Here is a 24,605-nt window from a genome sequence, read left to right on the forward strand (position 1 = left end):
TTTTGAATTGACTGTTTATTGAAAATCAGCCGATTCTTTGTAATTAGATTTATTGAAAACAGTTACATACAATATTTACTCAACAAAGCTATGGAAATCGTTGTCAGATTTCCATTAAATGTTTACACAATAGTAAAATACAAATCTAACAAATAATTGCCGAACAACGAACGTACGTCCGTACTATTCATTTATTACAATGTTTCTGTTGCCCTTTACTCAATCGCCAATGGCAATTTGCTGTAGTTTGCCATTTTATTCATATAATAATAAATACAGTTGGTTTATTGACAACTTTATGAGTAAGACAACATGTTTTCCCTTTAAACCTGCAGCAAAATGCAGATAAACAAAATCGAGTAGCTCTATTTACGTCCACGTGGTGGATTTTGTAAAGGGCATCTGGAAATTTGAATTGAATTGAATTGAACCAATGAAATGCCACGAATTCGCGAGCTGATCCCATCACAGAGTCAAGCGAATAATAAATAGAGTGCAATAAAACGGCCGTGGAGTACAAATGGGAGAAAAAGCAGTGATAAATACCTGTCCTTTGAGTGGTAGTTGGCCTTCCAAAATACTCTGTAATGTGCAAGTTCGACCGTTGATTCGATTCCTTTTCTTGCAGCAAGCGTTTGTGCTTTGCGCCTTTCGAGTGGCTCTTCATCGCACTTTCATCCATGTTTCCGATATCAAAGCTTTTCTCACACAGACTGCACCGAGCTCTATGAATCGACTCTTTCTCCAACCAATCCCGATAATTGGGTTGGTTGAGCCATGCCAGATTAAAATGACAAAGCCTTGACATTTTTTTCGCTGTTCAAACACGCTGTGCGCAGTGCGCAATTGCGCATATGAAATTAACTTCCGGGTAGATCGGACATTTCCGTGAATATGTGTAATTAGTTTCCGACGTCATAGCGAAGTATGCAGCCACTCACAAAGATCTTGATATGACCTCTAAGTTTTGATTGGTCCAATGCTTTACTACGATTTTACTACAAATGATTTTATGAAAGGACTGACCTATTTACATTTGATAAATTGCACACGGCGAAAGGCTGACACGTCGGAGCGGCCGACAGCCATAATACTTTTTCGGGACTAGAATAATCAATTTTTTTCAGGACTTTCAAGGACATTCCAGGACTGTGCGAACCTCGACAATAGGAGGAATTACTTTTCAACATGGCCTCGTAGCTTCACTATCTCTGCATAATTTGAAATTTATAATTAGTCACATGGCTTGCAAACGAACATACAAATCCTAATCGATATTCATCAAGCTATCCACATGTGCCTGACAATGGGCCTCTCTTGCACATGAGAAAACCCAAAACTTGCATGCACATAAAAAAAAAAAGCAAATACACATAGCTCCACCAGCCTCCTCTAACACTGCAATGTAAATAAATAAATGTAACTTAAATCAAACGAGTTTTAAGCTAATTAGATATAATATTGTATATTTAGAATGTCAAAGCATTACAAAAAAGCCTGGTGGAACTTATCTACATTGTACCTGGATTTGGTGGCTATTTGTACCTATTAAAATGCAATCTTTGTCTGGAACTGTTTTAGTTTTATTTCCATACAGAATCTCAACTCGTGGAAGAGCAAGAATCAATGAAAAGTGATGTAGTATTGCTCTCCCCTTTGGGTTGGCACTCCCGCCTCATACCTTGCTCAGTTTGGTGGCATGGAAACCAAGGCCTTCAAGATCATTGGAATCTCCCTTGATGAGGCCAAGTCTATGGGCCTATCATGGTTTCTGCATGGAGCACACCAGTCTCTTCAGTCCCAACCTTCCCTCCAGGGTTTCAAGATCACTCTTCACCACTACCTCAGGTCACCCCCATCCATACTCATAATCTGTTCTATCCCAAATGACCCCATTCCTAAGCACACCCCTTTTCCAAGTTATGATTTCCCACCCATTAGTTTTTTCTTTTCTGTCTGATCCCCATTTTTCCCTTCCTCTTTGTGCTGTATTTTATTCTGCTTGTTCACCCCATGTGTCTTCTCCCCCTCCCAGTGATCTTTCATTTCTATTGTGCCGTTGGCGTTTCCCCTTCCATTTTGTCCCTTACATTCTGCTCGAGCTCTTTCACGAGTCTCAAACTTGTCTACAAAAAAAAAAAAGCAGGTTGAAGTTAGTCACAATAATACACAAAAACTCTTGCATTTCAAACTCCATTACAAGAAAGGGAAAAATGGCCAAATATCACGCAATAAATAGAAAAGTATGAAAAGAAAGATGATTTTCCCAGTATTCCACATTTTACTGTGACTGTATTGGATTCCAAACCATGGATGAACGGTTTGAGATCTACCAGCGAATGTGGTGGATGCTGGGTAATGTTTGTTTATCAAGCCGAGCAAGCCCAGCAAATATGGAGTTTGGTACAAAATCTGTCGTGGGAAAGGAAACGGAGATAAGGACGGGCTGCTCAGCCAGCCGAGCGGTGTTCAGCGGCCAACTCAATCCAACGTGATGTCTATTAACCTATGCGGGTAAGCACACCAGAAAAACATTACATCATGGAAACATTCACATATTGTGGTTGTAATACATTTCTCTCTCTCGATATTGGTCTATCGACACATTCTGGAAATGTTAAAGATGAAACGATTATTCTTACCGATTTTGCTTTGCATGTGAATTACAAACCAAACACAAAAAAAAAAACCCAAGAGTAATGGCACCTTGAAAAGCTCTCCATTGGCACAGCACCACACAAGACCCTCCACTTGGCCCTCAGGAGTCTCAAACCAAGATCGGAGTTGTGACAGAGATAACTGAGGTGGTGATGTCACGCCAAATGCGCAATGTGGGACGAGCACATGCAAAGGCTGCTCCGGTCGACCCAACCCTGCGAAAACGAATGAGTATTTTGTTTATATAATCGGTTAAGCCAAGGGTCAGCAACCTAAACAACAGGAACCATTTTTTCAAATTCGGTCAGAAATGCAATATCTTTAGAGCCGCAATGCATATAAACCCCCGTTTCAAAAATCCAGGATCACTGCTCACCTCCACTCATTCGTTCCTCTTTTCAAGCCTGTGGAACCAATTTCCACATTCTCATTATTCCCTCCAGGTCTTTAATCAGCTGTTAACCACTATTTCAGGTCATCCCTCATCTAAAACCATCTCTTCTACCCCCGTTTACCTCCAAGCCCACCTCCTTCCAAATTTCCAGTTTTTCCTTCCTGAGAGTTTGCCATGCATGCTCCCCTACCCCTCATTCTTGCATATCCCTTTTGTCCAAGTCCCCCTCTATGTTGCCCTTTAGCCCTTCTGTTGGTGTTTCTTCCCTCTTTCTACTGTTCCTTTTGTTCTGTTGCATCCTGATCCGTTCAGTGTTCTCGCTCTTCCATGAGCCTTGAATTTGTACACACACAAAAAAAGAAAATCAAAATAAAACATGACAGACACACATCGATTTGTAATGCAATACATGTTTACCAATGTTCCCAAACTTTTCACATTTCTATTTCATCACACTTTACACATCAGTGTTTTTGCCACCATCATCCCGAGTCTCATTTACGAACACACGCACACACACATTATCTCTTGTAGATGATTAGATATTGAGAAGTAAAATACGAATTTGACGTTTCTTGGACTACTGTCAGTCTCATTCCGAATCCCTCTTGAACACCCCTCATACCTCATCAAGCCTCCATACCAAAATCTTTATATTGTTGTTATAGGCAGTCTATAATATGACAACCAATCCTCCCTATCGGAACGAATACCACAACAAAATACAGCGCAAAAACTCACCATATAACTCATATTTTAACAAATGTAAAGAATGATGCAGCCAGTGTAGTTTTACTTTGTTTGCTTGTACTCCAAGATGGCTGATGACAACCGTGGTGACGTCACATGCACACCCTCTTATAAGGGGAGTTATCAAAACATCATCGACTTTGTTATTTGCATAATTAGGGTTCTCGTTTACCTGCCCAGTGAGGATCAGGGAATCGCTCACTTTCAAGAAAGGGGTAGGGGATGGTGGGGTTCAAATTCTAAAGTGAGCCTAGAGGTTGAGGATGCGCTATTGTCCATGGGCCCAGACCCAAAATTTCACGTATCGGTACCATCTGGGTGGGCAAATTCTAGTTGCCATTTTTTAATAGTTCAACATCCCTAGATTATGTTTTGATATGATAACCTTGCCAGAGAGGTAGCTTATTAGTAATTATCATGTCTTGCATGGGCACACCCTCTGGCAGAACCAAAAATGCACTTTCACCAGGTATAATCTTTTACAGCTTTGCTACCTCCCCCAAAAGTATGATATTTCTGTCTCAAATGTGTTAGTCTGTTGTAGAATACATTTACATTGCATGAAATTCAAGAACAACATCAGACATTTCCACATTTTTACTCTTTGCCTTCAAAACACACACAAAATTAGGGTACATGTACATTTGTACATGGTAATGGATTGCATTGGTGAAATTCTACTCCCAGGATATGCCAACTTCCATGTCAATATTGTTTCTACTGCAAGGCATCATGAAATAGAAGTATAGGTGCTGTGATATTTATAACTGTCTCTTATTTATAACTGCAGCATCACTGGTGCAGGGCTAATACTCTTTTTCTTTGATTTAGTAACCACAGGCATTACTCTTTGTAGTGTAGGTCCAATGAACTTTGTTTGCACAGCAATACCATTAACTCTGTGAGAGGTTCCTTCTCCACTGATGGTCTCCTCCAGCCTATCAATGTTATCCCAGGCCAGAGTGGTGAACACACCAGGGTAGATGTTTCCTGGTAGTGGTATGTCATCCCTGGAAAGTTCGATCTTCTGGAGACAGAGTGCAGTGTCAATTTCCTCAACTTGTGAGTATGAAACACTGTGTCCAAATCGATTCAAGATATGTATCAACTCTATGTTTCCTGTCAATGACTTGATGGCAAATGGAAGAAGTATGTGTTTTGGTGGCTTGATCTTGTCACAGGTCACTGCAAAGACTAAGTCACTGCCATAGAGGAGACTAGTCGTTGGATTCGGTCAGATGGATTTGTACACTAAGAGTCTCCACTTAGAAGTGTTTGCAGGAATTGAGTGAGGGTTTCAGGAATAATGGTCTTATCCTGCTTAACATTAGGTGGCCATACTTGACTAGAATCTTGCTTTTTGATCTCATTTCTTATCTGCAGAGCTGATTTTGTTATAACATTGTCACACTTGGCAGCCCTTGCATACTGCAGTTCCATCTTCAAGGAGTGTGTTGTTTTAGCAAGTTCTAGCATAGAAAGACTGTCTGGGTAAACAAGGAGCTTTTCTTTGTCGTTAGGAAAGATATGTAGGGAACCTGCCAGCTCATGCTCCAGCGTACGGCGGCGATGTTTCTTTGTTGAATCTCTGACCTGATTGACTCCAAATGACTCCATGTATGTTTGTAGTCTAGACGAGGTCTGTCATGGGTAGTACTTCTGGATTGGGAAACATTTCATTCCTTATATATGAGAATAGTTGCTCATATGAATCCCTTTCTGCAACTTCATACTGAGCTTCTGTATTGTCTTCTTGACCCTCTCCTACATCCATATTGGCAGCAAACTATACCCGTGTGTATGCACGGTAGCAAGACCTGTGGTAATGGCCCTCAGCAGCAACCAACTCTCTACTTGTAATCGCAAGTATCCTGTGGCCAAGCTTTCTGGTTGCTGCTTTACGGATTTGATCATCTGCACGTAACTCTGAACACTGTACAAGAGTTTCCCTTGTCTTCTGGCCCTTCAGATATTTGCTTGATTTCTCACAGAAGATACATTTATCAGGATACACCCGAGATAATTCTGGTGCAGTTCTACTTGGTCTTCTAGAGCTGTCTTCTACGTCCACAGAAGTACCTTTCTTGACAATCGTGTCGAGAAGCTTCTTCATGGTGAATATGCTTCGGCACTTGCGATGATATTGGACCTGTGGAATCTCTCCTTCACACAAACCCGTTGCAATGTCTAAAAGAGAGGCATGTTGTCTTATCTCTGCAGCCCTAAGCAGTGTCTTCCATGACTCAAAGTTTTGTGGTGAGATCAAATTTGAGTCATCATCAGAGCAGTGGATGACACACTGAAAGCGTGCCCGTTTCTTTGGCAAGTCATTGCTTCCTTCTTCCTTCTTCAAATGCTGGATCCATCTTTCATTAGAATGTTGTCAAACCCTGAAAAAAAAAAACAGTAAATCTTATTAAGGGCTGTTTCATTTAAAATTGTCATGGGGGACAGTCTGCAGGTTATATAAAAGTAGGGGGTGGGCAGAAAAATCAAAGTACATTGGTGGGAGTCAGGAAAAATTGAAATAGCTTGGTGTGGAGGATTAAACCAATAAAAATAGGATGGAGGGGGTGGTGGTATTGGGTGGGGGGGGGGGGGGGAGGTTGTAATTATAACTGCAAAAATGCCATACATTGGTGGAGGTGGGGTAGAAAAAATTGCAATACTTTAGTGGGGGAAAAATCCAAATATCTTGGTGGGAGTTGTCAGAAAAAAAGAAAATACCTCGGGAGGGGGGGGGGGGGGGGGAGGTAGGAGGGGGGGTGTGGTCAGCAGAAATTAAAACACATCAGAAGTGGGGGTGGGTATTTGCAGACCACCCCCATGACACTTTTTACAGTCCTAAAAGACTCAAGTATGATTATGTATTGTTCATCATAACCTTCACAAAAATACATCGAAAGCTGAAAATTACTTCTTACCTTAATAAGATTGGGAGTGCACCTGCATGCTGGAAGTTTTTTTCGATATTTGTTATCACTATCTACTGTTAAAATAAAATGCAATATGTTACACAGCAATGGAGCATGTACACTGGAACAGTCGGCAGAGTGAGCAGTGTACTATTATCATGTATCAATCAGGAGTGTTGCCATGGTAACCCCAGGGACCAGACACTGAGTGGATACATATGATGTCCATGGTGACAGGGTAGGACTGATTAATTACTGGGGCTGGAACCCATACTGATGGACACAGTTGACCTTATAAACCTGAAATAAATATCTGAAATAAACAAAGGCTTATACTCATCTTCCACATCCCACCCAATTCAGTTTACTGCCTGAAAACAACTTAACATCTACATCCTTACAATATTTGTCGAAAATCTGGAAGTAAATATATGATTACAGGCTAACCTCAATATATCACGATATTGGATATTTCACTTTTATTCAATGGATCCCAAATTGCCCATTTCCTTATTATTAGCATATAAAATCTCCCTATATATTGCTATTCACTTATAGTGTGGACCATTTTCATGGACCCCGTCCATACTGATATATCGAGGTTAGCCTATATTATGGTAAAATAACCATAATCAGTGACTCTTGGAAATATTCTGTTAGCTGGAAATATTATTAACTTATTATGGATGGCTTTTAATGGAATATTTTCATGATATATGACTTTGCTTAATTACAAAAAAGCACCAATTGGCCAAAATGTTAAGATGGAAAATAAATGGACTAAGCTACTCCTGTGGAAAGGTTATCGTATATTAATTTGTTCATACTGACCCATACTGGTGTTGGGCTAGCGGCGAGGGTGCCGGCTTAGGATCCTAGGATCCTGGGTTCGAATCCCAGTAGATCGCTGAATTAACGCCAGGGGGGTTGACTCAGCCTGTCATCCTTCCGAGGTCGGCTAATTGAGTACCAGTTCACTGGTAATTCCCTGGTTGTCGTTAAAGGCGGCAAAAAGGGTTGGCGTCAGGAAGGGCATCCGGCCGTAAAACATTGCTTCAAAAACGGGACCAAAAAACAACAGCAACCACGGTTCCCGAAAAAGGCCAACCCCCGCCTTGCGGGGAAAAATGGCCTCTAAAGGTGGTTTATACTGACCCCACAAACATTTTAATACCACTTAAGTTTTGCCCCAAATTTGGTACCGATTTTCTGTCTGGCCCATGGACTAATTGCCGAACAAGATGTCTGAAATAACCGCAGTGGACGATATGTGGAGCACAATGGTCAAGTCAAACTCGCATAATTCGCCGGTAATCAGATATATTTTCCAGTTTGTCATTGCCAAAGTTCTCATGTATTATTTTATCCTTCCACAATTCAGATTTTTTTTCTGAAAATTGATGGAGAAAAAAAAAAGTTGGTTCAATGGATCAGGGTCGGGCCACACACACACACACACACAAGTCTTTAATTAAAGAGCTGCATGCGGCTATGGAGTTGCAAGGTGCCGACCCCCGGATTATGGTCAGTGCACCACAAAACACAAAAAATAAAGTCCAAAAAATAAATAGAAAATAAGTAGTCAAAAAAAACCCAATCAATTAGGCCTAGGCCCCAGGGGATCATATTTTGAGTACAATCAAGTAGACAATGAAAATATCTCATCTGATCTCATATTTTCATGTTTACAAGAAATTAATGGTAAATGTTTTATCATATTTGAAGTATGCAGAACCAGGTACACATTGTAGATCTGTGCTCAGTCGTCGTCTGTTGACATTTTTCTCACTATCGACTTTAAACTGTTTCTTTCGTAAAATAAAAACTGTTATGGACTTGCCAATTGGACAGCACAAATTTTGTGGAGCTGTCTGATTGGGCCAAGCATGTAGCTATGCGAAACAAAATTAGTTTTGTTCGCAAAAAGTTTGGTAGCCATGATGTCGTGAAAGCCATGATTTCCCCATGAAGGAGCAAGTAGTAGCTTTTCATTTATTAAATTGTGCCATCAGGTATGCTAAATGTGCTGAAATTTGTAGGCAGAGTCAAGGCTCATGGAGAAGCCAGTACACTGAATGGATCAGGACATAACAGGACAAAAGGAACAGTAGAGGGACAGAGGGGGGACACCAACAGTTGAGTTGAAGGACAACATAGGGGACACTGACAAACAATGGATGTGGGGAGGAAAGGAAAGGATGCATGGCGTAGACAAGATGGATACAGAAGGAAACTCTCAGGAAGGAAAAAATGGAAATTTGGAAGGAGGACTGCTTGAGGTAAGGGGTGGGTTAATGAGGGTAGAAAAGATCATGGATTTGGATGGGGGATTGTCTGGAATGGTGGTGAACAGTGTTCTTGAAGACCTAGAAGGAAGATTAAGATTGAAGAGAATGTGGCAGTTGGTTGCACAGGGGTGGCAGAAAAGAGGAATGAGGAACAAATGAGGAGGTGAGCAGTGATCCTGGATTTAGGTAGTTTCACCAGAAGGGCTTGATGGTGGACCGTGTGCGCCCTATAGAAACCTGGGTAGGAGGGGTGAACAAAGTAAGGAGAGGTGAGAGGGTGCAAGACGAGAAAGGAGGTGGTATAAGACAGACACCACCAGCCTGTCTGTGATGGTAAAGAGAAGCCCATAGACTCAGCGTGGGAGATTCCAATAATATTTAAGGCCTTGGTTTCCACAGCGTCATGGTGAGCAAGATGTGAGGCAGAGGGGAGAGCAGTGCTCCATAAAGCTGTGGATGAAGGCCTTGTAGGTGGATATGAGTGCAGGTGTGCCAAGGAAGGACTTTGTACGAAGGCGGATGCCCAGTCGGTGACTTTGCAGACTTTGCAGTTCAACCTTGAAATGTGGTTTCCCCAAGAAAGGAGACTGAGCTTGGGGGGGAGACAGGTCACTTCCAAAGGCACGCCGTGTACCGGAGACGCCATTTTGTTTTACGTCACTTTTCCCTCCATGCAGCATGGCAATCGATGAGAAATTTCCTCCTCCCCATGAATACCAACTGATGCACTTTGTCCATGCTCTATCCTTCAATGGCCGACTTTAAAGAAAGGATGCAGCACATACCATTTTGTATGACTGAGAAGGTCGGAATAAAATCACAAACCTCCCAGACTCAGCGCAAACGCTCTAATCATTACACCGAGTCTGGTTAAATATTTGAAATAACAGTGAAATCAAAAGGTGGATGAGATAAGAGGCGATGAAGAATTGAAAAAAAAAAAGTGGGGAGGGAAAGGCTGCTGAAAAAGAAGGAAACAATTTGTACTTTAGGAATAATAAGCAAACTGACACGTGAGAGCAAGTTCCACAAATTGTTATTTTACGAGGGGCAGTCAATAAGTAACCTTAAAATATTTTTCACAACTTGTTTATTGCATGTACCTATGTAACAACTGTTATTTTTCAACCAAATCTCCATTGCGTTCAATGCATTTTTTCCAGCGCTTTACCAAGGCCTGGATTCCTCTAGAAAAAAAAAAAATCATCTTGTCTCTTGGACCTCTTCGTCGGATCTGAAAGTGGTTCCACCAAGCACCTCTTTAAGTGGCCCAAAGATGTGGTAATCCGAAGGGGCGAGGTTTGGCGAGTGGGGTGGATGAGGAAGACACTCAAAATGCAGGTCCTCGATTGTTGCAACTGCAGCGCGGGCAGTATTGGGCCGAGCATTATCAGGCTGCAGCAAAACACCGTTAGTGAGTAGTCCATGACGTTTTGATCCGATTGCTGGTTTCAGATTATTTTTAAGGAGGTCGCAGTATGATGCACTAGTGACAGTGATCCCTCTGGGCATATAATGCTCTACAAGTGGGCCTCGGCTATCCCAGAAGAGCGTCAGCATCATTTTTCCAGTGGATGGCTGTGTGCAGAATTTTATGGGCTTCGATGAAGTTGAATGGCACCACTCTTTGCTTGCCCTCTTCATTTCTGGCTGAAGGTGGTGGACCCAGCTTTCATCCCTTGTCACTACACGCTGTAAGAAAGCGTCCCCTCTGTTTCGTAACATCGCAGAAGTTCTTCACATGCGTCCACTCGCTGTTCTTTCAGTTTGGGTGTGAGTTGTCTAGGCACCCACCTTGCAGACACTTTGCGGAACCCCAGCCCGTTGTGAATGATATGGTGTGCTGAACCATGGCTAATGTTCAATTCGGAGACCACTTCATCCAGCGTAATGCGATTGTTTTCCCTTAGCACACGATGAACTCCTGCAACCATTTCTGGTGTATCGGCTGTGTGAGGCCGGCCCGAGCGAGCAGCGTCTGTCACACTGGACACTCAACTTTTAAACCTCCTGTCCCAGTCGTACACCTGCTGCAGCGATAAACATGCGTCACCATATTGCATCTTCATTCTGCAATGGATTTCACTGGGATTCACACCCTCACTTCCCAAGAAATGGATGACAAAACGTTGCTCCTCCCTGATGCATGCTTCTAAGGGAGCCGCTATCTTGGAATTGCTCTACTGACGTCATACGCTCAATGTTTCCAGATCTAAAACAGGCAAAACATGACTCTTACCCATAGATATAACATATGTCATCTATAGCTACACACATTACATTCTCGAATTTATATCACCATTTTAACTGGCCCTCGTATTTTGGTTATCTCAGCCGTGGGTGCTTTACCCTCATTGCTCACCATATGGATTATTATTGACATGCGTCCCAATGAGTTCCAACGTTTGGTCCAAGAGCTGGGTGAGTGGTTCCGCACTGAGGATGAGACGACCGGCCTCTGGGCGCAGAACAAGGGCCTTGCCGATTTCTCGAGCCACAGCCATGTTATGCCAAACGTACTGCCTGGCCGAGCTGCACACAGGCACCCAGCCTGAAACCAAATGGAAAGTACATCTCAGTGCTGGACCAGGCAGTAACAGGATAGTCTGTTTTATATAAGATTTATTTGTGAACAAAGCACTTCCCGTTTTGTGCGAGAAGAACTACGAGGACAGTTAAATGTCATTAATGCAGCTCCGTTCCACAGACTAACATTTGTTTAAATGCTTATTAATGTTGATCAACCCATAATTGCACTCAGGAGTCCAAAGCACAAAACATTGACCCACGGACCTGCACAAGTGGCCAAAATAAAAGTAAACTTTGAGCACCGAGATACTAACCAAGGATGTGGCCGTTCTCATCTGGCTGGAGCTGCCCGTTCACAAACTGCACTCCATTCGCTGGCTTCCAGCAATCTGGAACTACCCTGAAGTCCCTATCGACGTCACACTCAAAGGCTGTTGCAGAGAGGGTGTCGGGATATTGTGAACACATGCATTGTACCATGTAGTTGTGGAGACGCATGTCACAAACAAGACCAAACACTATTCCTCAAGAATCTGATGGACGGAGTCTTAATCTGCGCTTAGAATTTTCACATCACATTGTCACCTCGTGGACTATAACGAATAATACAGATGGAAGCCATGTGACAGTATTCCACACGATTCAGAACCCACCTATTCCTCATCCTGCCACGACCGAATCCCCCCCACCTGTGCTGGGCTTTGAGCCGAGCTGGAACTTCCGAAAACGTTTCTCTGCCTGCTTATTGAGCTTGCGGTCAAGTCGAGCCCAGAGTTCTGGCCGCCCTGCATGCACATGCATCCACCATCCTCATTCTTAGCTTTACCGGTCATTATTTTAAAAAACAAAAAATGAATATGTAGCATAATATACTTTTGGTCATCACTGTTCTCAAAACTGCCATGATCCACAGTATTCCCATTCAACAAAGATATTCAGATTTGTGATAATAAAATTATAATGATTAGGCTTCATAAAGCAGACTTGAACAGAAAAACAGAAGCAAGCATTAAAAGTTGTCCATATTCAATAAATGCAGACATTCCCCACCTGCTGTCCTTTTGCCTTAAAAAAAAAAATCCATTCATTTTTCCCCTTACTCCATCTTTCCTTTATCATTACAACTCCAAAATCAGTCCAAGACTGACCCTCCTTCTGTCCAGCAAGAACGCTACACCCTCCTCTTCTAATGCCCAGCTATCAACTCCAGCAGTCCTCCTCTGTTAAGCTCAGTGTTTCCATCTTCAGCAATCTCTCCTGGCAGATTCACCATCAATATCACCAAATTGGCCACCAATAAACTTTGTGTTCTCTCCCGAAACTCACAAATAGTTTCTTCTCCAGAGCTCCAGAGGTGCTCCTCCGCCAGTCATCGGTATTCTGGGCCACGTCCAAGTAAAGACTGACCGACTAACTTTGTCTAGCCATCTCCAACCTGTCCCACTGTCGATCAGTCTCTTCCGTGTGCCTCCACTACACGACAACCACAGTCAGTCAGTGCTGTCGAACGATCCATTTCTATGTAAAATGCAAGACCAAGCTATCCTGTGAACCATTGAGTAGAATGGCTGTATCGGGTTTCAGAGCAATCGATTGGTAAATAAGGGATGAGTATGGATCCCAACTTTGGGGGTTAACCACCCCTGGGAGACCCCATGATCTGAAATTGAAGAAACGAAGCCTGAGCGATTGTGCGGGCTACTGTTAATGGACGGACGACGACCGGAAGGATGGACATCACGACCCATTTTATAAGTTCATTTCTTTGACAATCGAGATGATATGACCTAATAATTGCTCAGATAGGAATGAAAAGAGGCAAAACAACGCTTCATTGTCGTACCCAGCTGCTCCTTGACTCTGTGTCCTTTCCTCCTGACAAGGTGGAAAGGTTTCTGTCAACCCTCGACTCTGATTCTGCAACTGGACCTGACGGCATCAGCCCACGGGTCCTAAAATCATGTTCTTCCGCTCTTTCACTCCCTCTCTCTGTTCTCTTCACCCTCTCTTTTGCTCAAGGTCATCTTCCATCTGCTTGGAAATCTGCCAACATCACCGCTTTGCACAAAAAAGGTGCAAAAACAGATCCCAGCAACTACAGACCAATCAGCCTTCTCCCAATTATCAGCAAAGTCATGGAATCCATCATTGCTTCAGATATGAAATCTTTCCTCTTCTCCAATGGCTTGATCTCTGATCATCAATTTGGTTTCAGACCTGGACACTCCACTCTGGACATGCTGCTTCTGCTTTCTCAACAATGGATGGAGGTCCTCAATGCCAAACAGGAAATTAGAGCAGTCTCCCTTGACATATCACGTGCCTTCGATACGGTCTGGCACCCCGCTCTGCTCACCAAACTCTCCTCTTTTTGTATCCATGGAAATCTCCACGCATGGCTGGCGGACCTCCTCTCTAGTCGTAGTCAACGTGTGGCTTTGAATGGGTTTCTCTCATCTCCTCTTCCTGTTCAGGCTGGAGTTCCCCAAGGCAGTGTTCTGGGCCCTGTGCTTTTTCTGGTCTTCATCAATGATCTCTCTGACTCTCTTGAAAATCCTCTCTATCTCTTTGCTGACGACTCTACTCTCTGTCGCTCCATTCTTCATCCCTCAGATCGGCAGTCTGCAGCCTCCTCACTCTCTGCAGACCTTGACAAAATCACAGACTGGGCAAACAAGTGGAACATGTCTTTCAATCCTGACAAATCTCACACTCTTACGATGTCTCTCCGAAAAGACCGACTGGACAACCCTCCCATCCACTTTCTGAATAATCCTCTCCAAGAAGTTCTGTCACTCAAGCTTTTGGGTCTCACTATCTGCCATGATCTTTCCTGGGAAAACCACATTTCAAATCTGGCCTCCAAAGCCAGTCGCCGACTGGGCCTCCTCCGTCGTGCGAAGTCCTTCCTTGGCACACCTGAGCTCCTCACCACATACAAGGCTTTCACCCGCAGCTCAATGGAATACTGCTCTCCCCTCTGGGCTGGTGCTCCTGCCTCACACCTAGCGCGCCTTCACGCTGTTGAAACCAAAGCATTCAGAATCATTGGAATCTCCCGCGATGAAGCTAACTCCAAGGGCCTCTCACTCACTCACCGCAGGCAGGTTGGTGGTCTTTCCGTCTTCTACCGACTCCTCTCTGGCCTTGCCCCCCCAGCTCTCTCTGGGCTCTGTCCCGCAAATATTCCTACAGGTCGCACAAGATCTGCCTGCAACCCTCTTATGGTTAAACTCCCAAAATCAAGACTCTCTGCTCACCTCCACTTGTTTGTTTTTTCCTCTCGCCCGTGGAACCAAATTCTCCAGTCTGATCAGTCACAATCTTCCCTCAAGACGGATGTTCACCACAACCTCAGGTAATCCCCACCACAAATTATGTGCCACCACGAATTTGCTTACCCTTTGTCAAAATACACTGTGCGATCTTTATCGTCCACCAACTAATGCAGGCAGACGGGGGCACCCAGCTTAATGTTTCACTGTGTGATACAACACCGGGCCTGTGAAGTACCAATCCGACAGTTCATAATCATGTCGGAAATGGAACCCAGGCTAGAACTCTGTACAGTGCTAACTGAACACGTTTATACCATGAGATCTCCATGACTCCGGTTTCCTTGGTTCCGAGTTGTATTATGGATACAGTCGGTATTTGCACGAGCAACAATAAAGCAATACATTCCTCCCACAAAGCAATTTAAAATACGAAGCTGTGATGGGTATCTCCCCGACGCATACCTTTGTCGAGTGCAACAAGGCAGCAAGTTCCATCGACCTTCTCTGTGCACCTCGCTCGTTCCACACCCGCCATCTCTGCCGCATGGTTCAACTTATCCAGAGCTATCACAGAGTACGGCTAGAACCACCAGCATGCGTGCAGCCATTTTACAATTCTCAACAACACATGACAGAGTATTTGCACAAATGTAAGTCGTACTTTTATGGACTTTGACAATGCCACAAAACCAAAAATGGGAAGTCTCAAATTTACAATAAAAGTGTTCTGAAACGAGGGTTGAAGCAAAGAACCCACCTGATTGATCCTCTTTGTTGATGGCTCTTGTTGTACAGACACAATGAAAACGCATGAAATTTTCTGCTGTACGGGGCTCCATAACGCCATGCTGGAGGGGCACGTGTAGACATATAGAAAGCATTAACCAAATTGGCTTTTCAGGTCAATGTATGACTACAGGTAAGCAGGTAAAGGTGTACACCGCATTGAGATTATTTTGCTTCAGCGATGAAGGAGGAACTTCCTCTACTTCACCTGCTCCAACATCACCTGGTGTTGGTTGGCCTAATGGTTATGGCGGCGGGCTCGAGATCCTAAGATCCTGAGTTCGTAATCCCGTTGAATTAACACCAGGTGGGGTTGACTCAGCCTGTCATCCTTCCGAGGTCGGCAAAATTGGCCCACAGAAAAATGATGCAACCAGCAGCTGGGTGGCACCTGCTCCAATGACGAAGGAGGAACCTCCTGTACTTCACCTGCTCCAACGACGGAGGGACTTCCTGTACTTCACCTGCTCCATCGATGAAGCATCACCACCACAACTCAAGGTATTTATTGGTTTACATCAATTAGAATGAATTTAGCAAACTCTCTTACTACGATATGGTCAATTGGTCTCTAATAAAGACCTTGGTGTTGGCTTAGCGGTTAGGGTGCCGGCTTGGGATCCCAGGATCCTGGGTTCGAATCCCGGTCGATTGCTGAATTAACGCCAGGGGGGTTGACTCAGCCTGTCATCCTTCCGAGGTCAGCAAATTGAGTACCAGCTTGCTGGGATGAATGATCCCGGTGTGTACCCCGGTTTAGAATAGGTACACCATATCCCTGCGCATCGTAAGAGCGTGACCAAGGGTTGGCGTCAGGAAGGGCATCCGGCCATAAAAACATTGCCTCAAACAGGGAACCATGATTGTCATGGGGCCCGCAAGGCTAACCCCCGCTCTAGCGGGGAAAAATGGCCTTAAAACGATCATTCATTCATTCATTCAGTTGATATATAGTAGATTATGAAATTGCACAAATAATCAAAACATGGTTTAAGCTTTAAAAAATAAAATAAACAAGTCAGGAGACGACGATGGTTCACGAGCGAGCGGTATTCAATGACAAAGGTCAAAGCCGACATTGAAAATATTGTTACGGATCCGGGGGACGGCACTCCCATTAGCAAGGGGGTGTTAATCCCCTTGTCCTGTTAAGCTGGCCGTCTCCGCCGGTCCTGGGGCTATTACGGCACTTCCGGTCAGCGCTGAATAGGGTAGTAGGCCAATTATTCCTATGACCTAATTACCAGCGCCTTCCGGTAAGCGAGGAAATGAGCCCCGCCCAAGCCGCGGATAAGATGGAAGATTGCCGAGCGGTTTAGCAATCCGCAGCTCGAGCCATTAACAAAGGACTAACCCGACTCCGAGCGTTTGGCCAAATCGCGCCACAGGTACTCAATGGGGAAAAGACTAGAGCGACCAGATGAGAGGAAGCCAAAGAACCAAAAAGGGTAAAGGAAGAACACAGGTTTATTTACTATCTACAAGAGGAAACGAAAGAAGGGCATTTACAAGGAGAAGAAGAAGCAGGTACACAGGGTAGCCTTAAACAGTCTTGTATTACGACCCCAGACAAACATACGCACTCACACGGGGATTGTAGCTGGTAGGGTGGAAGGTCCAGGTGGATGGTCCAGGCGATGGGGTCCAGGCTCCGGTCCCACGGGCGAAAACCCGGCAGGCAGCTTCGCGCGTATCGTTCAACCTTAAGCAGCGTAAGCCACTATACGTAAGGCAGCGGACCTTACGTATAGTGGGGGGACTGGGATGCTCTGTATGTAATAAATGAATGGCTTTGCCAAACGCACCCTCTCCAAGGTTCTCTTATAACGCCTTTGCAATGAGCGCCGCCGTATAGTTCTTTCGCCACTGCCGTGTGCACGCGAGTCCTGTTCAAGAGCGCCGCCGTATAGTTCTTTCGCCAGAGACGTCTCCGCGCAGTTCTTCCAAAAGGAGCCCGTCTAAAGAAGTCCGTCAAAGGGCTTTCCGCGCGCTCTTTTATAACGCGAGCCAAGATTACTATGCGCTCCTCCGAAACCACGCCCACCACCGAGCTCACCTCAGCCCTGGTTGACTCGCCGAAAAGGCCACACCTCGGTCTCGGCGCTCCGCCCCCTTCTTCTCCGGCTTGACCGCGTGCGTAATGGCGGCTTGGTGCCAGCAAACAGCCCAAGGCAAACGGCAGCGAATGCTGCTGGCAAGCAAAGTACCACAATTTGGAGACAGAGAGCAAAATGGACGGAATGGGGCCTATCTTATTTGATTAATGCAACGCAGATTCAACTATTGGGAACAGATCCTTAACTGAAACACATAATAATGAAATAACTACAGAGAGGTCCTATGGTTCTCTACGTGTTGTACATGGACTAACTAGGGTGCGATCTTTAATAAAGCCAATTGATGGGGATATTTACAGGGGATCATTTATAAGGGAAACATTTACTAAAATTTACTAGTGAAGGTTTTAAAAACCGTAACAATATATAAATAGGAATGTATTATCTGTTACTATCAACAGTACCCGCCCTATGGGCGGGGCTTCAATTGGGAGGCCCAAATGAAAAGGCTAAATATCAGAAATTGAAGGCTTTTTTTCTTTTAAACGATTTATATAAACATCCATTAAATCTCGATCGGTGCAACCGTTTGTGCGGCACCCGGGAAAATAACGTCATGCGGGAGCAAGTATCAGCAGGATGTGCCAGTGTGGGAGTCCATGTTTCTGATCCTCCTTCATGCCGAAGGAGCCCACCACTTCTCCAAGCATTCCGCTCTTCAGATCCGCCATGAGAGATTTAAGCTTGATACTGAAGACGCGTGCAGTTAGTACTCCCGATGTCGTATGTACTCCCAGTACGTGTTTCCTTCATTGTAAAAACTACCAAATCAACAGTTAAAAGGATTTTGAGCCGATAGGTGTTATGGCCTTGGCAAGATCGATGGAGACAGCGATCTGTTAGCGTATACACCGCCCAAATAGCTATGTGGAATTCTCTCATGTAGAGATTAAACGTCGTTTGAACTTTGGCCGAGGTCATTATTTACTTTTAATGATGTTTATATACGAATCGAAAAGAAGATAATTGGTTTTGGGTCGTCCTTTCCGCATATCTCGTGGGATTGTGAGTTGGAGAGACGACCGTGATGGCGGGGAGGAGGATGGAATTCTCTCAAACAGGGATTCAACCCATGTCCTTATAAAAGGTCTTTGGCCGAGGTCACCGAGTCCGATCCGTGCAGCCGTGCAGTGATTGGAGCAGCTGTTTGTGCGGCACCCGGGAAAACAACATCGTCACAATGAAAACATCGTCACAATGAACGTTATGCGAATGTGAATGTTATGCGGGAGTCCAAACCTGAGAATGCTGGAGACCAAAACTGAAATTGGAAAAACTAAATAGCCTATTTTACTCCTGGAGATCCCAGCATTACCCACCAAAAATAGCGTTGCGATCGATTCAGCAGTTTTTACGGTGCCTTCGAACGGACAGACAGACAGACAGACGAACATTTGGTGAATTATAGTAAGATGAGACTAGTTAGCTACACAATACCGAAAATTCGGTTAGATTCCGACAACTTTGAAAAATTGACCTTTAATAATAATAATAATAATAAAGGAGTCTTATATAGCCCCATCAAGCAGAGTTAACGACCCTCGTGGCGCTTTACATTACCATGCGAACGCACACACCGCACACACATACACACACACAGACCCACCTTCACTCTTGCCTTATTCCTCTCCCTCCCCATTCAAAACCCACAGATGTGTACTCTCCCCTCCTCCTCCCCCTCCCCCTCCCTCCCTCCCTCCCTCCCCCGCACACGTACACAGACATACTCTTGATCTCTGTCCCACCTCAAACCAAAGGGAAAACAGGACTTGGACTTTGAAAGACTTGTGAAACAGATAGGTTTTGAGGGCGGTTTTAAAGGCAGGAAGAGAGTCAACATGTCGAACAGAGGAAGGCAAGTCATTCCAGAGCAGAGGTGCAGCAAAGGAAAAGGATTTCTCGCCAAATGACTTGGTGCTGGTGCGCGGCGGCTCTAAGGTTCATCAAGTCGTCGCTTGAACGAAGCCGTCGCCGAGGTACATAGAGAGTGAGCAAATCGGAGAGATAGTGAGGTCCCGCTCCACACAATGATTTATAACATAGTGTGCAAATTTTGTATTGCACACGAGCAGAGACAGGCAGGCAGCCAGTGTAAAGATTCAAGGAACGGAGTAACATGGTCAGACTTCTTCGCCTTACAGACAAGATGAGCGGCAGAGTTTTGAACCTTTTGTAACATCCAAGAGAAACTGAGGGCAGCCAGCATACAAAGAATTACAATAGTCTAGCCTTGAGAGGACAAGGGCATAGACCAGAGTTAGAGCAGCCTGAGGAGTAAGAAAGTGGCGAATGGATGCAATCTTTCGCAGCTGAAAGTATGCTGATTTGCAAGTTTCAAGTACTTGCTTGGAAAATGTCATGTTACAGTCGAAAACCACACCAAGGGTCTTGGCCGATGAAACAAAGTTCACATCGGTTTCACCAACATGAATAGTGGTAGGAAGTGAACATTGTAGAGAACATCTGTGTGATCTTACAATCATAGACTCTGTTTTAACATCATTCAGCTGAAGTTTGTTTTGGGTCATCCACGCCTTCACGTCGGCAATACAGCCTTCTAACACTTCAACAGTGGGCACGATTTGTTGAATCGTGCTTCCTTTGTACAGCTGATTGTCGTCCGCAAAGGCGTGGTGATCAACGGAATGTCTGGCAACAAGATCAAATAGAGGCTGAGTGTACAAAGGAAAGAGGATAGGTCCCAGGACTGAGCCCTGGGGAACACCAAAGGAAAGCAGAGAAGGGGCTGATTTCTGGCCATTGACAACAACTGTTTGCACTCTATCAGTAAGATAGGACATCAGCCAAGAAAGGGGAGTACCAGTTATACCAAATGCGAGTTCAAGACGACGAATTAAGACACTATGGTCAATCGTGTCAAAGGCGGCAGACAAGTCTAAAAGAGCAAGAACGGAAACCTTACCACAGTCAAGAGAGGTCAGAAGATCATTGGTTATTCTTAGGAGAGCGGTCTCGGTGCTATGGCCTGGTCTATATGCTGACTGGCGAGAATTGAAAAGATTATTTGAAACTAGATGGTCATTCATCTGTGATAGCACAATTCTTTCTGTCATCTTTGACAGGAAAGACAGGTTGGAGATAGGACGGTAATTTTTCATGTCGTTAAGGTCAAGGGTGGGCTTTTTAAGAAGTGGTTTAACAAGAGTTTGCTTAAAGAGAGGTGGAAATGAACCAGTAGTCAGAGAATCATTGATAACTGCAGTAATAAATGGGAGGAGGGTGTCCAAACACTCAATAAACAAATCGGTGGGAAGGGGGTCAAGATCACATGTTTTTGTGTTTGACTTGAGGATTGTACATTTGACAATTTCCTCAGTAACAGGAGTAAACAAACTGAGAGGTCGTCCGTGAAAGCAGTGTTCAGCATCATCCAGGGAAAGGAGTGACTGCTTATCAAGATTGTTTCTTATTGACTGAATTTTATTGTGAAAGAAATGCAGGAAGCGTTGGGGTAGTTCGTTTTGAGGAAATACACTGGGAAGAACGGATTTATTTTTGGTGGCAAACAGGCGGTTGGTAATGCTGAACAGTTGCTTGCAGGAGGAGCTCCTAGTAATCAGATCAGAAATATATGACGTTTTTGCTTTCAGAATGATTTTTATGACGAGTCTTTTAGCTATGTTATACAACTGTTTATGGACTGTGAGGCCAGTCTTCAGCCACTGTCTCTCGGCACGTCGTCGTTCCTTTTTGGCAGCCCTGACTTCGTCGCTGACTGCGCTGAACCACGAAGTACTCCTGCATCTGGAAACGGCGCACCGTGTGGCTGGAGCATGACAGTCCAATGCTGTGCGGAGGCAGGAGTCTAGGTCTTCTGCAGTGACAGAGGAACGGCCAGAGAGACGGGTGTGAAGGTCCTCTTTAAAGGCGGAACGGTCGATGGCACGAATGTTGCGGGCAGTGATGAAGGTGGGCTGAAGACAAGGAACAGCAATACTCAGGTGACTGGTGACACGGAAGTGGTCCGAGGCGATAGCACAGGTCACTGACGTGGACTGCACCAACTGATCATCGCATCTGTGCACTAACCAATCCAAGATGTGTCCTTTAACATGTGTAGGTTGGGAGACAGACTGAGACAGACTAAAAGTAGAAAGGAGGTCAATGATCTTTGAAGTGAGAGAATGTTGTGGTTGGTCGTCGTGGACGTTGAAATCTCCAAGAATCAAGACGAAACCAGGAAGAGTATTGCAGTGGTCGAGCAGATTAGGAAGCTGGGTCACGAACATAGAGTCGGTAAGCTTGTTTTTCTGGTTAGGTGGAGGTCAGTAGAGGCAGAAGAAATGAAGAGTGTTTTCTGACAGAATGAAGGTGACATGGGCTAGCTCGTAGGATGAATGGTCAAACGAAAAAGTCGTGGTGAAGGAGACAAAGGTAGAGAGGTTGTCTCTGTAAATAACAGCCACATCCCCACCCCTAGAGGAGCGAGGAAATGACTGCAGGGTGTATCCAGGTGGGGTGCGATCAGCACATCTCGCTTCGTCGCCACTGGGTCGGAGCCAAGTTTCGGTCAGAAAAAGCATGTCGATGTCGTTATCTTGAATAAAAGAGGTAATTTTGGTTCGCTTGTCAGGACTACTTACAGACTGAGCGTTGAATAAGGCGAGAGACAGGTCAGAATGGTGTTGTTTTGGTGCTGTGTGTGTTCTACAGGGATAGATGAGGTTATTGAAGTTGACAGGGGACACCTTTTCGCAGGAACTATTAAAATGTGGACCTGGCCGTCGCTGGTTGCAAAGAGAAATCACAATCGGTATTTTTCTCTGCTTTCTCCTCCCGCCTCGCTTTGTGCGTTTTCTCGGGAGACCAACGATGATTTTAAGTTCTCTAAGGCCTGAGACGAGTCCAGGAATCAATCGAGTGGTGTTTAAAGACAAACGTTTTTGCCGAGTGTAGTGAATAGGCCTTGGGACAGAGGAGTTAGAGCGGATAGTCGGGCTCGGTACATGCAGCGGTGCGTGCAGAGGTGGGGCGGGCGATGGGGCGGGTGATGGGGCGGGCGATGGGACGGGCGATGGGATGGGCGATGGGACGGGCGATGGGGTGAGCGATGGGGCGAGCGGTGGGGAGAGACGGGAAAAGAACTGTCTTGTTGAGAGGCACACACCGGGGCTGCGTGAGGCGCAGCGAAAAAACATGGCGGATACTCACAGTTCAAAATTATCAACTTGGTGGCGAGTAAAAACCAAAGTACTGCAAATATCACGGGCAGACACGCCGCCAGAAGCCAGGAAACGAAACAAGGATCCATCACAGTCATTCACACAAAGTACGACATGACAGCACACGCTAAATCCAACGGAATCAATCAAATACACAGGACGACCGACTCAGCTCAGTCTGCTAGGCGAGTGACCCGGAAGCGGATTTTGACCTTGAAATGTCAAAACAAAGGTTACTGACCTTGAAATGATAGAAAATAATGTATAATCAGTTATGAGGTTAGTTAGCTGCACAATACCGAAAATTTGGTTCGATTCCGACAACTTTGATGAAAATTTGACCTTTGTGACCTTCAAAGGTCAAAGGTCGAAGATGCTGAAATTTGTTGGAAAACTTGTATTTCATGATGTATGTGATAATATAAGATCATATACGACATTTCACCCTATCAGGAAGCGAACAATGTAATAAAACCATTAAAAAACCGACTTTTCTAAATTTTGTGACCTCATGACCTTGACCTTGCAAAAATGAAAAATCGAGCTCCGTGGGGCTAGCCACATGACATTGGCCTAACCAAATATCGAAACCCCTGTCAGATTCCACCAAACCCCTCGGAGAAGATGCAGCTTGAACTCGATTACCCCCTAAAAAGACCTTTTTCGGGCGTGGCTCCGCCCACAATACGCCCACTCTACGCAGGACACAACTAGATCATGATATCAACCGCCCACCCAAGTTTCATCAAGATCGGATGATATCATTGGGTAGTTATGCTGCGAGCGAGCGAGAAAACACACACACACACACACACACACACACACACACACACACACACACACACACACACACACACACACACACACACACACACACACACACACACACACACACACACACACACACACACACACACACACACACACACACACACACACACACACACACACACACAGTGCGAGAGTGAACCGCCAGGTGAACAGCTTACGTTTTGTATCCCACTGTGAGTGTAACTGTAAGGCAGATTTGGATTCGGACCTGAACCAAAAATCTAATCGGCTTGTTCTTGTCACTTAACCAACGAATCCACCATGTTTTGTCCTAATCCATCGATTAGTATTAGTATTACTTTGATATATCATACTCACAGAGACATGGGTGAAAACATAACTGTACCCGCCTTCGGTGATGGAATTAATGACCGCGCTGTGGTAATTCTCCAATAACATAAACCGACAAAGCACGTAGTGTACAGTAGTGACTAGTGTGCAGTACATGTAAACATGCGAGTCCCGAAGGCAAATTTCCGCTCGTCTTCAGCACATCAGCCACAATTTCCTAATCATTCATTAAAGAACATCCTCAACCGTCGATTTCTATTAATTTATTTACATCTCGACATTTAAAAGAAACTTTTCACGTAACCGCTCCATGAAATTGAACAAACTTTATCATCTCCGTACAACGTTTGCCTTGATTCTAATTTCAAACATACACCGCCTAAACAAATATGTATAAACTCTTAAAACACGAATTTTAATTCCTTCACATTACATTGGTAACCGTTATTACCCAACTTTCAATGTATACTTTATAAACGATTAATTTATTTGTGAATCAAATGCCGAAAGGGCGTAAAGTAGCCGTTGTGCAGGGTCATTGTTATACCACACAATAGACCAACGCCACCTACACCGCCCCCCTAG

The 24,605-nt window shown here is 44.5% G+C and overlaps 1 protein-coding gene across 8 annotated transcripts; it reads right to left on the reverse strand.

The window, feature by feature from the left end:
• Positions 1-24,411, reverse strand: RLIG1 (RNA 5'-phosphate and 3'-OH ligase 1). Of its 8 annotated transcripts, none has more exons than XM_078782217.1 (8): positions 24,076-24,411; positions 15,570-15,660; positions 15,275-15,392; positions 12,224-12,319; positions 11,849-11,965; positions 11,368-11,556; positions 2,707-2,873; positions 1-2,506 (listed from the first exon to the last, which is right to left on the reverse strand). In XM_078782217.1, the coding sequence occupies exons 1-8, from the start codon at positions 24,174-24,176 to the stop codon at positions 2,330-2,332; spliced, it is 1,056 nt and encodes a 351-aa protein (XP_078638343.1). In that variant the 5' UTR covers positions 24,177-24,411; the 3' UTR covers positions 1-2,329. The 8 variants fall into 8 exon arrangements, with proteins under 8 accessions (XP_078638343.1, XP_078638347.1, XP_078638348.1 ...); XM_078782221.1 differs by having other exon boundaries at positions 24,175-24,380; XM_078782222.1 differs by having other exon boundaries at positions 15,275-15,349; positions 24,076-24,254.
• Between the last annotated feature and the right edge of the window lie 194 nt (positions 24,412-24,605).

The sequence above is a fragment of the Myxine glutinosa genome, chromosome 7 (genome assembly GCF_964187855.1).
Source record: "Myxine glutinosa chromosome 7, kmMyxGlut1.1, whole genome shotgun sequence".
In the NCBI taxonomy this organism is placed as follows: Eukaryota; Metazoa; Chordata; class Myxini; order Myxiniformes; family Myxinidae; genus Myxine; species Myxine glutinosa.

Excerpts from the sequence above, each read along its gene's own strand:
- RLIG1 (XM_078782217.1), bottom strand. The coding sequence starts at position 24,176 with ATGTACTGCACACTAGTCACTACTGTACACTACGTGCTTTGTCGGTTT. Across the intron at positions 11,966-12,223 it reads CGGCTCAAAGCCCAGCACAG|CCTTTGAGTGTGACGTCGAT; the intron begins GTGGGGGGGATT and ends TCTCTGCAACAG. Across the intron at positions 11,557-11,848 it reads TGAGAACGGCCACATCCTTG|GCTGGGTGCCTGTGTGCAGC; the intron begins GTTAGTATCTCG and ends ATTTGGTTTCAG.